General features: G+C 42.4%; 1 protein-coding gene across 1 annotated transcript in view; it reads left to right on the forward strand.

The window, feature by feature from the left end:
• doc2d (double C2-like domains, delta) overlaps positions 1 to 18,715 on the forward strand; it is a 37,030-nt gene that overhangs the window by 5,631 nt on the left and 12,684 nt on the right. The window contains exons 5-8 of the mRNA XM_040024224.1: positions 2,301 to 2,410; positions 10,371 to 10,497; positions 11,429 to 11,485; positions 12,098 to 12,222. Of these exons, the coding sequence (XP_039880158.1) occupies positions 2,301 to 2,410; positions 10,371 to 10,497; positions 11,429 to 11,485; positions 12,098 to 12,222 (419 nt within the window). The remainder of the gene's footprint in view (positions 1 to 2,300; positions 2,411 to 10,370; positions 10,498 to 11,428; positions 11,486 to 12,097; positions 12,223 to 18,715) is intronic.

The raw sequence follows: 18,715 nt of genomic DNA on the forward strand, positions 1-18,715 counted from the left end.
AGCCTTCCTCTGTCTGTCTTCTGTCCCATTGTTGTAATTCTCACCTCCCCACTTCGCCAGCCCTATCTCTGTCTCTATCTCACTATCTGCCTGTGACCCTCTTTGACCTTGAAATACCAACAGTGTGCAGAGAGGGAGACAACTGAGAGGAGAGGAAGAAAGGGGGGAGTGGAGGCAGGGAGGGCAGGGGGGAGAGAGGGAAAGACAGATGAGGGGAGGACAGCAGCAGGTGGTTGTCATGGAAACAGGGAGGATTGTTACACGGCTCACGTCAACAGGCAATTGTTGATGGGGGGTATAGGCGGTGGTGGAGGGACGCGGAGACGGCGTCAATGAGTAGTATCCATGAATGACTGTTTGCTAAATACCCACCACATGGGGGTGGGGGGTATCTCTCCTTTGCCCCGGCACGTTTCCTTGCTTCCTTTCCTACTGTCTCACACCCACCGACACACACTCTTTAACCAGCAGACAGCTAAGTGCGCCTTCCCTCGCTGTCGAGTGCACAACAAGAACACATGCTCACCGTGACCTTGTACATGCGCTGACACATGCTAAGGATTTAGTCATAACCACACAGAGATGCTCCCACTTTCCCTCTCTTACACACACACATACACACACACATACAGTTGTAGTTCTTAGTGCATGTCTGTGATGGTCACCGTTATCTTCATCTCTCCATTACTAACCGACATGAAAAGAATATTCATTCAGAGCTTTGGGAAGTAGGGACTGAGGAAGAGGGAGTATGAAGTATGTAAAATGATCTATGCAGACAGATGGGGGTGGTGTGGTGGACAGATGGAGTGCTACTGATAAAACATTTAAAAACAAAGCAAACCAAAAAAAGGCAGCAGTACAGAGGGAAAACGGAGGATGGGAGTGACAGAGACGGAAGTGGTGTTTTTTTTTATTTTTTGTTTGAAGATGGAGCAGAAACCAAACCTGATCCGGGCGCAAACAAGTGATGAGTATTACAAAAATAACTGTTCTGCTGAGTTGTGCTGGCACGCACACGGCAGGTGGTGAAACACCGCTGCAAGTCGTGATGCTGCTTAAGCGTGGCTCGTCTCGCACATTGATGAATCAAACAAATGACACGAATCAAAGACACTTGTTTTCCTCGATCGACCAACTTCTGAAGAGCCGAGTGCGGTCGATAAGCCAGATGTTTCCAGCAGGACACGGAGAATAGAGGAGGAGACAGAGATGAGGCAAGAGGGGAGAAGAGGGAATTTCTGCTCAGGCAGAACAATAGGACGAGGGGACAAAAACAGACAAAGAGAAAGAAGATGGCATGGAGCATTCAGCCTCTGGCCCTGAGGCATTATAGCAAGAAGCTGACAGTGGCAGAGAGGACGAGAGTTAAGGCATCTTCACACACGCCTCAGACACTAGCAGGAGGGTATTAAGAGGGAAATGTGTATTTGTAACATACATACAGTATAATTTTGCATAGCCTGCAGTGGTGAAAGAAGAGCAACAGCACAAAAATACTCCATTAAGCAAAAGACTTGCAGTCAAATTAAAATATGCAAAGTAACTGTTGTTTATTAATGTATTTTTTCAACAGAGGGAGAAAATACAAAAAAACACACATCTGCACTTTACTAACCCGTCAGTTCGTTCTGCCAGTGTCTCATCATGGTCTTACTTGTTTGTAGAAATTGAAGACGTTTTATGGGATGCAATCCAAATAAAGCATATATGCATATATATACAAGTATATAAGCATCCTGATTAAACCTGAGATAAAAATCAAACAAGCTTAGAACTCCCTGAAGACAAGCGAGGCAGCATGTAGATGCAAACTTTATTTATGGTTGCTGAAGCCATTAGGAGCTTGGGAGCATTTCCTCTTCTGGAAAGGTTTAATTTTTCATGATGATTGTGTTGCACGGTTTAATTGGCTGCTGTGTCGTGTTGCGTTTGAGACGCGGTGTTTGTTTTGGCGGTCTGGCTGGTGCTAATGCACTCTCTAATCATGTTGAGAAGGAGGCAGACGGACAGGTGAGGTGAAGGTAGCCATGCGTGCTTTCACCTCTTTTTCTTTTTTTAATAGCCCAGGCAGCAGATGTCTGTGATGTCCAAAGGGACAGTGAAAAATGATGCGTCCCCACTCTTTCACTTTCTTTTTTCTTGATCTATTGTCTCTCTTATTTTTTTCTTGTATTATATGAATCTGAGCTAATGAATTTGCTCTCCTGCCCTTTGAACATTCCTGACTCTTTTGTTTGTTCTTTAGATCTTCGCCTTTCTGTGACTCTCTTTTCATCTGTCTCGCTTTTCCTCTGCAGGCAAACAAACTACGCACAAAAACCCTGAAAAACACACTGAATCCAGTGTGGAACGAAACGCTGGTGTATCACGGCATCACTGCAGCAGACATGACCACCAAAACGCTCAGGTAGGCACTCAGCTTTGGATTTCAGTCCTGCTGTTACACCCCCGCCCTCCCTGAGAGCCAAAATTTATTATGCGAATGATGAAAACCCAAACTTGAAACCCTCCAGTGACTTGCCAACAGCCAGTCTGCTTCCCAGTGGGCTTTTCCAGGTACTGTAATTCATTATTCCAGCCCAGTGACACCAGCCAAATGTTCCACTTGCTACTGCTGCAGTAACTGCCCAGGTGTTGGCTTTGCCAGGAGGCTCCACCCTCCTTCCTCCCACATCGTCCTGCATGCGGAGTGATTGAGGTCAAACGTAGCCATCTTGGCCCAAAAACTCTGACGCACGCGTGTCCGTCTGTGCGCTGATTCAGAGGCAGAGTTTTGTGTGTGTTTTGTTTGTGAACATGTAATCAGTGTCAGTTTAGTCAGAGGATTCATAATAGGTTTGGATAGCATTGTTTATCCTGTGGAAATGCAGCGGAGAAGCTATGCACGCATTCGCGCATGCACACAGGGAAGTGCATTTACTCACACACACGCACACGAGTCCCATCTACACAGCACACACAGAGGCTGGCAGTCAGGTGTGTTGCTTATCCGCTTGTGTCCATGTCAAGGGCAATCACTGGCAGGAAAGATCATGCATGGCCCTTCCTCTGCATGTAGTCAGAAAACACACACACACACACATACACACACAAACACTCAAACAACAAATGTCCTTGAGCGTGCACGTTTGAGACAAAAACATTTACTCTCCCAACCCAAAAAAGCCACACAAAACCCACGCTTGACATGCAAACAACAGCTTGAGGAGAGACCCCTCAAACTAGAGGAAACCCACCTGACCTTTGTTCAAGGACATAGCTCACAGCCACAGACCAGCAGGGGGGCTCTGGGTTGCCAAAATGAGAAAGAGGAGGAGGTGGAGTGTGACCAGTGCCAAGCAAGATATGATGATGATGATGAGAGAGAGAGAGAGAGAGAGAGAGAGAGAAGTGGCTGCCAAGATCAACAAAAAGAGCAGGGGGGAAAGCGCGAATGATGTCGAGTGACAGATGAGGGTACGCGGAAGAGGAAACTAGGGAGGCCAAGACCGACAAAGATGAGAGAAAAGAGGGACGCAGAGAATCCAAGAGGTCAACTGGCAGTGTGAGAGAGTAGCTGGAGTAGAGTGTAAGATGGATGAAATGATGAATGAAGACAAAAAAACGAGTAGGAGTTTTCTCAAAAGGGGTGGCCAAAAAACGAAAGAACGAGGACAGTAATATATATGAGACAGTAAATGAGACACTGTCTGAAAGTAAGGAGAACGGAGGAGAAGGGGAGGCTTAAAATTGGATCAGTGTCTCTCTGGATGAGTTCAGGCACTAGCACAATACCTCAGACAATAAACAGACTTTGTTCTCATTACTCCCTAGAAAGGGGCAAGAAGTCAGAGAATGGGAAAGCAGATAGGGATCCCCAGAGAGATGTTTACTCGCTGGGGTTGTGCCCTGCTGCATCTGCTCTGCTGGGGATGCTGTAGTATTTGATCCCTGTGCTCTGTGCACTGCTGAGAGGGAGGGACTCTGCTCAGACTCGGCATTCTCATAGACTCGCCCGAAGGCCTGGAGAGTGCAAAGTGCACTGTCAAACTGGGCCGTCCTGTCACATCCAATAGGTCCTGTGTTTAAGTGATGTGTTTTTATGTAAGCGCAAGGATTACGTCCACGCAGTCCTAAACCTGCAGTAACTGAGTATGTCTGCGGATTTGGTGTCGAGCGGGTAATGTACAGTGAGAGACTCTTTGAAAACAGCTGCGGCCAAAAGGAGGCGCCGTGAGGGTGGTGAGAGCGAACCACTCGAGTAAAGTCGCACAGCTGTGTTACAAACTGATACGTGATACAAAGTTGTGTTGTTTGGCATGTTTGTTCTGCACAAACTAGTCTTCATATTGATTCAGTAGATTGTCATAAGGCTATAGTCCCTTATATTTAAGTGTGTTAACATGGTGTAGCCCATGATTGTTATGTAACAGTCGTTGGTCCACTCCTTAAGCAGCTGTTCGCCATTGTGCTCTCGTGTCTAGCAGCTATAGAGAGACCTGATTTACACTGGCTGGCCAACAAAAGTCACACACCCTAATATTTCATTGGAACGCCTTCATATTTGATGACAGCGAGCATCCACTCTGGCATCATTTCCATAAGCTTATGCAGTGTCACAAGATTTATTTCCATCCAGAGCTGCTGCATAAGGTCTTCTCCTAAAGCATATCCCTAAGATTCTCACAGGGGTTAAGATCTGGGCTCTGTGGGGGCCAAATCATGTGTGAAATCTGGCATTGTCATACTGAAATATACCCGTGCTGTGAGTGAAGAAAAAACCTGGTCACCTCAGTTTTTGGGCACACAGTGTGTAGACCTCTGATCTAATGGGAAGCTCTTACTTATTTCTTTATATAAATTCAGCTGTTTTTTGTTTCCAGCTTGCAGTGACAGAGTAATTTGTTTCTGTTTTTTATAGTGCTGAAGTAAGAGGAGGTGCTGTCTTTTTCCTCCTCATTTATCCTCACAAAAAAGTGTTTCACTGTTACGCTGAGTGAGCCGAGGCACAGTGATGTCACAGGAGCACAGTGGCTCTGAAGGAGGTTTAGCTGATAGCTGCGTTTGCTCTGAAATTGGAGGTATTGTGTTAATGACAGTGCTTCAGGTGATGTACCTGATGAGGAGCTTTCGACTCATTCATGAATAAGCAGATCTGGAGCAAAAAACATTAGGAGTTTGTATCAGACAGAAGGAGCTCTGGATTGTGTAGCTGTCAAACTGGGTTGCATCAGCATTCTGGCACTCGGGACAGATGAAGCAGTGACATTTAGTTACTTGATTCTGTAGTTTTCCATGCCAAATATCTACTTAGGAAGCCAAAATCCCAGAAAGGCTCACGCTCTTGGAGGATGCTGGCTCACAGATGCTGTGGGCACAGCTGGAGAAAAGGAAAAAGGGGGTATCAGGATTTCCCAAAGTTAATGCTCTAGTCTTCAGCAGTGATTGAAAAAAATCAAACTTGATGTTCACTCTGAACCAACGAGTCTTTTTCTGTTTGATGGCTGTAGTGTCTCGCCACTTCACACATATGTTACTTTTACTTTTTTGTTGTTAGTGATTGGCCAAAAGCTTGTAGGTGTGCATTACTGCCACTTTTTTGGTAGTGGCAGCATGTTATTTACCACCAGGTGCTCATAAAAACAAATAAATAGATAAATAAGTACTTTTGGCTGCTGTCATATTCACGCAGGGCTCCACAGCAGGCAGCTCTGCATGTTGAGATTTTTATGCCGGATGCCCTTCCTGATGCAACCCCAAAGGGATTTGTGTCTCCTCCCAGGATATAGCCTGGGATTTTTGCTTGTTAGGTGAATGTGTCAGTGAAACAGATGCAAAACCTGTTTTTGTTTGTTTGTTTGGTGGGTTTTTTCTTTTTACATTTAATTACTCCTCTCAGTCTTTTCTTGCCCAGAAACAGTTGAAAATAACTGAGGATGGCACATTTGCCCATCATCACACTGCCTAAAAAAAAAAGTGAGGTGGTGTGCACTTTGTGCAAAAACAACCACATTGCAGTAACCATGAGGACGTTGCTCTGGCAGAAGTTAAAGCGGATTGTGAACAAATTACGACATAATCAGCATGAAATATTCATGAATTCTCACACATATTAATGCCAGGCCTCTAGAGACGTATGATATATACGTGTATAATAGTCGTGCATTTATGGGGTTGGAAATGATTAGCTATAAAACACCAATGGGATAACCTCTGTGACAAATTCATCAGGGTTTCCATGATTGCTTTTTGCTGCTTTGTCATTTTTTATCTGACTCTGTTGCAAAAGGAAATTTGCTGTGAATCCCTCTTAGTCAGAATCTAGTGCAGGAATGGATAGCTTAACCACTAAAAGCTACTACATAAAGCCATAGTTAGTGGATGTGAATGCATTACATGGCCACTGCAGAAAAACCCTGTACACGTACCAAATATGGGCTTTGATTTCATGGAAATTTTAAGCACCGTGTCTTCTGATGGTGCTAAAGTGGGAGTGAGAGTCCATCCTCCTGCGCTGCTCTTTGTAGAACAGGACATAAAAAAAGAGTTCTTCAGCGAGTGGGTTTATGCATTTATTTCTTTTTTTCATCTTTCATTCAATAATTTGCGCTAAGTGTGATTATATAAAACCATTATGCTAAGGCAAAATACAAAAAGGGAACAGCTAAATTAAAGACAGTTCTGAAAAAGCCCTCAAAGTTGTATCAGCGTTATTGTTTTTTTCTTTACATCCTTTATGCAACGCCTCAATGCTTCAGTGTGCAGATTGTATCTCTAAGGGCTGCTGGAGGTCCATTCTGTTATTAACAATGAACTAGCTGAGTAAACTAATAACTAACGTCCTCAATCTAGACTTTACGGTTGGCCTCATACCAGCTAATCCTTTAATTGGTGCGGCGGGCTGCCGGAGGTGCTTTCGTCTTGAGTGAAAAGTCCACTGCAGTAAAACAGACTGGAAAAACCTCCAACCTTGCCACTTATTTATTCAGGTTATGACTCGCAAAAATTGTCAGGAAGGGTAAGACATTTGAGATCATTTTTGCACAGCTTCAGCGCTGACAGTTCGCTATAGATATATCTGCTTCCTTTTGAATTCTCAGTATGAGACAGACTCAGCCTGTTTTATCACTGCGGGGCCACGTGATTGTGGGATTAGGCCCAAAATTTCTCCATCAGTTGCCGCAGTGTGAATCTGCCTTTAGGCGGTATTTTTAATAATTTAGAGAGCAGTGAGAGTGATAATGTGATGCCACGATCCAGCCCCTTATTTCAATGACACCACTCTTGTGTGCATTTTAATGCACACAAAAAATAAATAAATGCGATGAGTCAAACATGAATGCATACCTTGGGGACAATCTTTCAAAAGTCCTTCTGACATTTACAACTGAAACGTTTGTCAGGCTCTGAATGATCAGCAGAGAAATTGATCATGTGGAGGTGTGATGAGAGCCGGGTATCACGAGATGTGGTGTGTTTGTGCGTGTGCGTGTTAAAGGAGTACAAACATGATTTCAGTGCCAGCTCGAGTCTGTCTCCTTTCACTTTCTTTCCTCTCTCTCTCTCCATGCCTCTGCTGCGCCTCATAATAGACTTCCACCGTCCTCGGTTCTGGGCAGATAGGAATAAATCTGTGGCTTGATTTGGTATTAGATGGAGGCTGAGATTGCCATAACAGGTGGCTTAGATGAGATTCAGTCAGGTACAAATATGATCAAGGAGTAAAAAAAATATATATGTTGGCTGGGTGTTAGATGTTGGGTGGTGATGATATTGATGTTGGAGTTGACTCAGCTTTATAAATTGGCTTTAAATTGAACTATCAACAGCCATGAAAGTTTACACAGACAACGCCTCGTGAATGCTGTGCTTCAATTGTTGTTTAAAACTAAATACTGGTAAAGATTAATGTCTGTAATAGAAGAGAGCTGTAATAACTCTTGCTTTTGTGACTTCATTATGAGATCAAACAGTTTGCCTGCCTCAAATACGATCTGGACTGTTTTTGGGTTCATTTTAATCGGCTGGTTTTTATCACACAGAGACCTGACAACCCTGATAAGGAAATTGTGTTTTTTATGCCACTCAATACTGACCTATGAATCATTCAAGCATTAAAAGTCACCTAACTCGATCTTGTATCTGTAAACACACTAACTAGATGTCACAAAAACACATCAGTAATTTGTAGAATTACAAGAAATGTGAACGATTACACAGTTCGACGGGGAGAAAATAGTATTTATGTAGCAATACTGTGATTTCCAAAAAGACATTAGCTGAAAACCTGGCATATCTCAGCACTGTGTGCAGTGTGTCGTCAGAAAATCTGGCAGCCATAAAAACCACAGCAGATGAACACGATCTGAAAGGCGCACCCTTAAGAAATTGGAAAACCTGCAGCAGAGACCTAAGACAGGATCTGAAAGATACATCTGGCCTTTCAGTTTGCTGAAGCCTCATTAGAAACTATCTCAGTGAAGGGCTGGCTTTTAAGTAGCCATTCTTAATGAAGGGAAACAGAATGAAAAGGCTGAGGTATGCCAAATCACACAAGAACAGGACTGAAAATGAGTGGTAACAGGTCCGATGGAGTGATGAATCCCAATTTAAAAATTTTAGTTCAGATTATCTTCAATATCAGGAGAAGGGTGAGTGCGTACAGCCATCTGTGGACACAGCGGAGCTACATTTCAGCCAGTGGTGTTGGGGATCTTGTCTAAACTAATGGAATTATGAATGCAGAAAAATGCAGTTTGAGCCACTATTAAATACCATCTCATCACCAACAGCTTCATTTTTCAGCATGAAAGTGATCCCGCATACTGCCGCTGTGTAATACCTGGACAGAAAGAATCACAGTAGAACACTATCAGTCATGGATTGGCCTCCCCAGAGCCGGGACCTCAACATTATTGATGCATTGTGGGATCGTCTGGACAGACGACACTATCATAGGAAACACTTAAAATGTTGACCTGGAGAACTGTTCCTGAAAACTACTTAACCAAATTACACAAAAGCTTGTCTGAGAGAGGTCAGGCCCTGTTGAATAAAGGTTGTTATACCAAAAATAGATTTTCAAGTATTGTAAATCTTTTTTGCCTTATATACCATATTTCCATGAATGTTTGCACATGTTTCAATAAATCACTGCACCTATTTCCCCTTTTCTTACCAAAGTATAAAAAAAAGAATGGTGCTTCTAGACTTTTTCACAGCACAGTATAAAGCCATTTTAGTGCCAGTCTTCGTAGTTGTTTTTAACACTATGAATGGGAAACCCTAATTTTACTCTCATGTGGTGGATTTTATCAATAATACCGAACCAAACTTGGCACAAGAGGTTGAACAGATTCTACCAGCATCTGCTTGGTTTTATAGGAACTCCAAAACTGGGGAAATGAAAGAAAAATCATCACAGAAGAAGTTTGAGCAGAAATGGTGTCACATTGCCCGCCAACCTTTGTCTCAGTACAGACACCCTACATGTATGACAGAGCAAAGGGACATAAATCATCTGACAGCCGTGGTCGTGAGTCAGAGCTGTTCTGAAGCTTCTGCTAGAGATACTCATCCGTTATGACTAAAAGACTGGAACCAGCATGTCAAAAGTCCAAATGTCAGCAGGACAGGGAGAGAACAGGAAGAGGGGGAAGGTGTGTGTGAAGAATGTGCGTGTGTGAGAGAGAGAGAGAGCGAGAGAGGTTTAGAATGAGACAGTGAAGAAAGAGGTGAAGCAGCTACAGTCCCTGTGGGATTATCGGAGCAGAGAGAGTATTGTGGCGGCGATGGGCTGTGAAGACTCAACTGTAGCTGATGAAAAACTCGCTTTCTATCAAACATAACCATCAGTTTGAATAAGTGCTCTCGGTGGAAGAAATCATTTTACAGAACCAGTTTTGTAGCAATAGAGACAAAGTTATTGATTTAGTTGTCTCGCTTTAAATTCCGAGTGCATCTAAAGAGAAATAAACTATAGAGGCAGCTATACATTGATTCACATTATACGTACAAACAAATCCATGATTTCTGCAGTGAAACAATGTGTGTGTGAGAGATTAAAGATTTTATTCCAGGAGATCCCTGTAGATTTAATGTGCCAGCACGCATCATTATTTTTCTTTTAGCTCCTGTGGAAAATGCTTTTTTAAAACATCTTATGCCTCTTACATGGGAGTGGTATGTCTGATGGGCGCAAAACAATGAGAAAAAAAACCCAAAACACACAGTGGACTGATCTCGTGTTGCGGATGCACTGTTCAGATGCCCTTTGGATGTATTTGGTGCATTATTTGCTTGCTTCAAGACTTTGGGGCAGAGCAGCACAGTTGCAAGAGGGATTGAAAACTTGCCACTAATTCGCCTGCACCTCTTGTCTATTGAAGGCTGTGCGTCTGTGACATGGACAGACTAGGACGAAATGAATTCATCGGAGAGGTGAGAGTCGCTCTGAAGAAACTGAAAGAAGGCGAGAGCAAACGCTACAACATGGGCCTGGAGAGAATTGCACAGGTATGTGTACATTACTCTGTGTGCGTGTTTGTGTGGACAAATATGTGATATTTATTATGTATGTGCATGGGCTTCACATAGAAAGAAGGTTTAGGTGATGTGGGTTGCACGAAGGGGTCCGCAAAGGAAATGACAGATGCGCAGTGAGATTTAAAGCGGAGAAAGATGACTGGACTAGAGCTTTGATGCCACAAACAGCTTGACAGCGTGGGAAAGTGGAAGTGACGAGAAGCTTAGATTTAGCCGGCAACAACTGGGAGCAGACAGATGTGAGACCATCGATCAGCCGTCTCGAACTTACGCATAAGCTTCATTAGAAGACTAAGAATCTGGAGAAATCTCTGTGAGCAAGGGTGAAGGCTTCAGCACTGGATGACTGTGATCATCGTGACACTGCATTAAAAACAGATTTTGTCATGGAAAACACTGCATGGACTCAGCAACACTTCTGGAAATTTAATGTGTTGTCCAAAAGTGTAGGTTAAAGTTCCATAATGCAAAAAAGAAGACATGTGAGCAAGACCCAGAAACACTGCTATCTCCGCTAAGCCCATCAGAATGGACTGAGCCAAAGTGGAAAACTGTTCTGTCAGAGGAAACCAAATGTGAATTTATTTCTGGAAAACATGAACGTCACACCTTACAGACTAAAGAGAAGAGGGACCATGCAGGTTGTTATCAGTTCAAAAGCCTCCATCTGCAATACTGTGTCTATGGGCATGGCACTTGCACATCTGGTAAAGCACCATCAATGCTGAAAGGCATATACAGATCTTAGAGCGACATATGCACTTTTTTTCCTTACATGCAATATAACGTCTCAATGATGTGCTTACGAACTGCAATGTGATTACTGAGTTATATTAGAGCATTACAGAAAAATGCAATGTACTATGCACTGTGATCTCTCTTCCTGTCTTTATTATTTCAGAATAAAGAAACTAACAATCAAACACAGGAGCAGGGAGCGCTAGTTGCAGAAGAGGAGGTAATGATATCAACCTCTTTATCATTATCGTTGTTTTTTATAAGATTTTCTTTAACTAAAACATGACCCACTGTCTTATTTATCTCCCATGTCTCATGCAATTTATCCTTCCAACAGTCCTAATCCTAATCTGTCATCTACTTCCACAATCTTAGAGGAAGTTTAATTATGTGTTTTTAATCAGTATATATGTTTAAGGCATGACCTTTGATAGAGAAGCTACAGTTTGTAATTTAGACCAGTACCACTGCCACCACACTGATTTTTTTCCTCCCCTGGTGGTGATTATCTCACGTCTCTCTGTGATTCCAGAGACGAAGGCTAATAGCTTTTGGTCTCTGATTAGACTCGGCTTACGGTTCAACCTGGAGATTAAAAGGAGAAGGCAGCAGTGTCATTTTTTCCAGCCCAGATAAGACCTTTAATTATGAGCTTTAATTCCAAACCTCTCGGCTAACACGCTATACCCTACACGGTGAAAGTATTTCAAGTGTTTTGAGAAACTTTGCTGACCCGGCCGCAGGATTTCCCGCTGTGGTTATTCGCTGAAGAGGGAAATATCAGAGTGGAAACAGGTGCTCTGTCTGACACTGTAGCTTCTTGTGTCCCCAGCGTGGCCGCATCCTGGTGTCACTGTGCTATAACACGGAGAAGGGCTGCTTGCTGGTTGGGATCATACGCTGCGCCCATCTGGCTGCCATGGACTCCAACGGCTACTCTGACCCCTTTGTCAAAACGTAAGTCATGTTAGATACCCGTGAACAACCTGGGATCCTACAAATTATGCTCAGGAACAGCTTTTAATTTAAGGATTCATATTTAATTCAGGAAGTGTTTGGATGTTTTTATGGTACTGCAAAATGAAAGGCATAGATTGGACTGCTAGTGTGCTGTCTTATCAGTGCTGACATTTATCTTATTTAGCTGTAATCACAACCCCTTTTACCCATAAACAAGAGAAAGCCACCTGGTGTTTATCTGATTCCATGGTGGTTTTAGTTTAGGGATCTTTAATTGTTGACGCTCTTCAGAGATTAGAATAGACGCCTCGCAGTCGTAAAACAAGGAACACCCAGAGGCTGTATGTAAAAGAAAGATGTGGCCTCCAGGATTGAAAGAGAAGTGCCTCAAATTTACATTCTTGAAGATAGTGATTGAATACAAGTCCATTAGAAAATTACCCTGCACTTCTCTTGATTTATGATCTCAGTAACTACTTTCTTTTGCCAAAACCTCAGTTCAACATTTTCTGAGCTACAGAAACTACTATACATCAGACTTATGCTTTATTGATCTATCCAGGCCAGGCTGCCTGGATAGATCAATAAAGCGGGCTTCTTTGAATAAATTACATGCTGCAGCAATCAGAATGCATCTTTAATATGATTTTGCTCATTAAGATTCTCAAACAAACATCAAAGTGTATTTACAAGGTTCAGAGTTTTTCACAGGACTCTGTGGCGATCCTGTGAAAAACTAAGTACACCCCATGATTCAGTAGCTGGTTGAACCTATGTTTAGCAGCATGAACCTGAAGGAACGGATTTCTGTTTGACTTTGTGAGTCTCTCAGAACGCTGCGGAGGAATTTAGGCCCGCTCTTCTTTGCTGCCATTTGTTTATGCACAGCTCACTTAAGCTCTGGCACAGCATTTCAGTCAAGTTTTTTCAGACAGGGGACTTTTTCTGGGCCATTGCAAAGCCTCTTATTCTCTATTTTTCAGAAATTCTGATGTAGAGTTGCTGCTGTGTTTGGGATCATTATACTGTTTCATGATCAGAATACTTTGGTATGTGGAGGAGTTCTTGGTTTACCCAAGGAGTGCAAGGTACCTCAGCACCTGTGGTTGTAAAACAATCCCAAATCATCATCATTGGCGTGAGTTGTTTGTGCTGATATGCTGTGTTTGGGTTTCACCAAATGTGGTTTATTATTCTTACCAGACATTTCCGCTTTGATCTCATCTGTGCTAGTGATATTGCACCAGAAGTCTTGTGATTTGTTCAGGGGCAACTTTACAATCCTAAACCTTGCTGCCATGTTCTTTTAAGAAAGAAGAGGCTTTCCCTTCCAGACAAGCCAAACATGTCCAGGTTTTTTCTAATTGTCCTGTCATTAACATTTAACATGCTAGCTGAGGACTGTAGAGTCTGAGATATAGCTTTCAGGTGTTTTTCTAGTTTCTCTGAGCATTGCGAAGACTGACCTTAGAGTGAATGTTCTGGATCTCCACTCCTGGGAGGATTGTGGCTTTGTGTGTACACACACCTGCTTTTATAGAGGTGCTTACATTTTCTGATTATCATATAATCAAGTGCAGTTTATTAGTACCGCCAACCTGCTCCTTAGACTTTTAATTCACATTGAAGTGGTAAGTCATTGAAGTAATTGTACTTAGTTTTTGTCTGTTGCACAGAACTGCAAAGAGTTCTGTGAAAATGTTCTTATATGAAACTTTTTGGGGTGCTTGTAGAATCCACAGATTATTTTTAACTGTAAAAAGCTGTTTCATTTCTTTTGTTTCCAGGCTTTTATTACATTAGAGACAGGAATGTGAAGTCAACAAGAGCCTGACTGACATTATACACCGCAGTAAGCAGATCAGCACTCTTTATGAGCTGAGGTGTTTCTGCGACAGTCGCTGAGACACATGGAAGGTCCTGCAGAGTGGAGGTGGATGCATTCTGATCACATTGTACTCTCAGTGAGATCAATTCTTTTCTCAGCCAACGCAGGTCTCTTCAAAGTCTGAAACACAGAACTATAGTTGATACTGTACTGGCTTGCCTGTAAGGCACGGTGACAGATAAAACCCACACAGCTAAATCTCCAGCGTGCCTGCTTGCTGCACTTAAGCACCAACAGTGCAGAGAGTGAAAGCTCCCACACAGGACAGCAAATCTTGTAACCAACGCCACCTCCAACAGTGGGAGGCTTCAAGGTAGAAGCAGCACAAGGTTGCTAAAAAATAATACTGAAAAGGTTGTAAAGCACCTTTCTGTTTTCTTTAGATGACTCTGATCGGAGAGATGCAATAACATCATTTATGGTTTAACAATAGGTAATTTCATTTTTTGAGCCTTCCATTTTTGAACCTGATGATGTTTGTTTATTGCCTAAGGGTGATGGGTAGTTTTCTCATTATTTATAATTTATGAATAAATGACACAGGGATCTCAAATGAATGTAAAGAAAACACATCCCCAGTTGAAAAGGCATAAGGTTAAACATACTGTTTCTCTCTCGTTTCAACCAATCTAGTGGCTGAAGCTTGAAAACGCATTCATGTTTTCTCTTCTGAACTAAACTTTTGGAGAACCAGTCAGCTTGTCTGACACGCAGGCTTCCTGACACCCAGCTTCCTTGCCAATAACACCCTCCTCTGAGTACATCTGTGGTAAAAATGACATGCATTTGCTGAACTGTAAGTACAGGCTTACAGGAAAGTCTGGATGACGTATTCTACAGTGAGGTGAAGGAGTACTTTTTCAGTGCGTAGTAGTTTGATTTGAATAAGAGGAACACCTACAATCACTGCACTGAAAACTGCTTTTTAAGCTAATGGTGTCAAAGGTTCGTGCAAGTGGAGAACATTTTCTGAGTCATTTTATTAACTGTTGACAACTGAAACAAGAAAGTCGGAAATGCTCATACTAGCAGTTTCTCTGAGGAGTTGTTTCTTTACTTTAAAGCCGGCATGTTGTACAGTATCGGTGTCTCTTCTAATACAATGTTTTAGAGAACAAAGGTAAAATTACATGTGCACCCAGAATGCACAACTGATTCTATCTTATATCCCTGCTTGGCCTTGTGCACACTGGTACATGTTATTTCTCTCAGTTGTGTCTTCCTCCTCTTGTTCTACATTATTGTACCAGCTGCTTCTTTTACGCTGACTCTTGTCGTTTATTATTCGTTTAAGCCTCTGCCCTGATCCGATTCGTATTTCTGGCACTTGGGTCTTTTCAGCTGCCCGTCTGCCAGCATTTCTTTTTGTTCCCTTCTGTGTTCGCGTATCAGGGACTTTGTATCCATCACACAGAGCCCTGTTTACCTCAGTTCAGCGGATGAGCTGTTGAAGGTGTGCAGCTCAAGGCGCTGTTTTTTTTGTCAGTGCACACCGTAGAACCAGCATAATGAACGCCGTGAAGTTTTAGTGAAGTTAACTTTGAACAAATAAGGAGGGAGGGGGTTAAATATGTTGCTGGCACAGGTAAATTACATCCCTTAAGTGTACTGAGCAATTAAATCGACAGGAATTAATTTACATAGTTCACTGATGTCCTGCAGCTGTAAAACCAGACATCCTCTGCAGCTCAAGCATATCTTGATGCCAGTGTGTGTGTGTGTGTGTGTGTGTGTGTGTGTGTGTGTGTGTGTGTGTGTGTGTGCGTGTGTGTGTGTGTGCGTGTGTGTAAGAGAGAGAGAGAGAGAGCTGATCAGATACAAACTGTTTATTAACATTACTGGTAGGTGTAAGTGGCCGCTCTGCAGTGCACTATTGTACACTCGTGATTCTAATTTTAATTAAATGAAGGTCTTGTTGGGTTTAATGAAACTAGAAGAAAACCCAAAATTCTTTCTTGAACATATCTATCAGCATGTTTAGGTCTATATTGACACACAGTATGTTTGATATTAAATAAAATATGCAGCAGTCGATTATCCATCCATCCTATTCTGCTTATCTGATTCAGGGTCACGGTGGGGCTGGAGCCTATCCCAATCACCACAGGGTGAGAGGCAGCGTAAAGTCCAGCCACAGCTGAAGCATACTGGTATGGTCATGCAGGCCTGAAAACTGGTCAGCAACCATCTGGTAACCACAGGTCTCTCTGTTTCCAGCAGGGAGCTGCACAAAAAGCCTCTTTATTATTTTGGGTGATTGCCAGTGTAAATACTTGCTACCTGTGGTAGTAAAATTAGAAAAGGAGTGACTTGAACCAGAAATGGGCAATGTTCACCTTCAAGGTAAAAGTTGCATCATCCACACTTTTTAAAAGGTTCGCCTTTTAACTTGAAGCTGAACTTCATCTTTTTCTGGTTTGTGTCACACTTTTTCACTAGTCTCACTATCACTCAGAGAGTAGCAGGTGACTGTGGGTAACTGTGACAACCTGCTAGCAACCAAAAGCAATTTCAATGAGTTTTTTGGTACAGCACAATAGACACACACAATAATTGTGAGCAGTTTCACCCCGCAACTGCCAACATCTTCAAGCAACAATTTGCCAACTGATCATGGAATACCCATTTTTCTGGAGCGACCTCAGGTTGCCAGGGAGTCACTGATGCTTTAGTAACTGATTTCACAGAAACCACGTGCCGATCGGTTGTGAAATATGCGTTTTTCCTCCGGTGACCAGCAGCTGCCAGGTGGTCTCTGAACAGTCTCGAGGCCTGTGTGACAGAAACTTTAACCAGAAAAGAAATGTGTCTAAACATTCTCAGTTTTCCTCAATGACTTTCCTTTTTTGGATTTGGAATTCATACTGATGAGACACTTATGTGTGAACGTTCATGCTAACCACCGTTTTATTTCCCTGTATAGGCTACACATTTTTACTATTAAATAATAACATTATAAATAATATGGCGTAAAGGTTCAAAAAAGTAACCATTCTTCATTTCTGTGTGCATATATTTATCTATCAAAGCCACAGGGAACCAGGCCAAAAGAGAAGAGATGACTGCATAAGGAGTCCAGTCAGTCTCTCTCTCTCTCGTTAAGCTTTTAGAAGCCAATCAAGTGACACAAGGTCAGAATTATCTTAGAACTAATTTGTCTCCCATTTAAAGGACAAATTAGCATTTTAAAGACTAAATTATTCGACATCTTTCAAAAGAGCCCTGAGTCTTTTACCCTGATCTTTATGCACAATCTAAAACATGAAAAAGAAAAGTCTGTTGGAAAAAAAAATCCATGTAAGGGCAGAAAAAGTGCAAACATGTCAAATCCTTCATGCTGACCAAGCACACTGCCGTGCTTTACAGTTTGGTTATCTCTCTGTTCTTGCACAACGAAGTAAAAAGATCATGAGGCTCCGCTGCAGCAGGCATATATTTAGCTCCTCTCTTCTAATGGTGACTCCTTTTTTTTTTTTTTGGAACATCTGTGTGTCATAACTTATTTTTGTTCCCTGTTTTTAATGTTGGCTCCCTCTCTTCCATCTACCCCTGTCATTTTCAGCAACTTTCCCCCTCTCACTCACAGGGCTGCTCTCATTCTTCTGTCAGCCTCTGCCTCAACTTGCCGCCACGGTGGTACCGAATTTTTTGGAGAGTTGTCAAGTCGTCATGTGGGTCCCATGGTGGAAAGAAACATTTTGGGCAAAAATAAAGAAGTTGATTCTGCTGTCCTGACTACACATTTCATTTAATTTTTAATGCATCTATTAAAATAACAACAACAGCATGGCGATGCAGCGGTTAGCACTGCATGCTTGTTAGGCTGATTAATGAGGTAGGTGTGCCGTAGGTGTGGATGTGAGAGTGTGCTCTTGCTTTGTTACCCCTGTGATGGACTGTCTTACTGTCCGGGCCAGTTATGTTGCTCCTATCAGTGAGAGTGACGGGACTAAATCATTTTTACTCTGCTAGCTCTCAAGTATAAAATCAGTGTGATGTCCTTTCCCAGCATTTTCCAGAGTTCATGTGTCAGAAGAGCCTATAGGGGACTGGCATAATGATGAAATGAACAGTGCACTTCCATTAGAAAATCAATCAGCTGACCCTAATGGACCCCATTAGAATCAAATGATTATTTTTCAATGACTGTTTGACTAAACTGGGACATTATTTTGACACAGACAGAATTATGACCAAAAGATGAACCTGGTATCAAATGCACTGTAAGTTGTTTGGACCAGCCACCAATGCTGGATGGTTGTATAACCCGTGCACATTTACCCAGATTTACTTTTTGAAGTTTTCTCCAGCTCTAACAGGGGCTAGAAAGAGAGACCATAATTTTTTTCCCCATATTAGCTTCTGTTCATCGGCTCCCTGTTAAATCCAAAACTAAAAAAATTCTCCTCACATCCACGATATTGAATAATCAGACCCCATCATATCTCAAAGACCTCAGAGTACCATATTATTCCAATAAACAGAGTGCTTCACTCTCAGACTGCAGGCTAACTTGTGGTTAATTTTCCAGTCTAGTCATGCAGTCATCATGGAAAATAACCAGTTGATTCTAATGGGGTCAGTTAGGGTGCACCGATTGAT

The sequence above is a fragment of the Simochromis diagramma genome, unplaced genomic scaffold (genome assembly GCF_900408965.1).
Source record: "Simochromis diagramma unplaced genomic scaffold, fSimDia1.1 OVJJ01000302.1, whole genome shotgun sequence".
Taxonomy (NCBI): Eukaryota; Metazoa; Chordata; class Actinopteri; order Cichliformes; family Cichlidae; genus Simochromis; species Simochromis diagramma.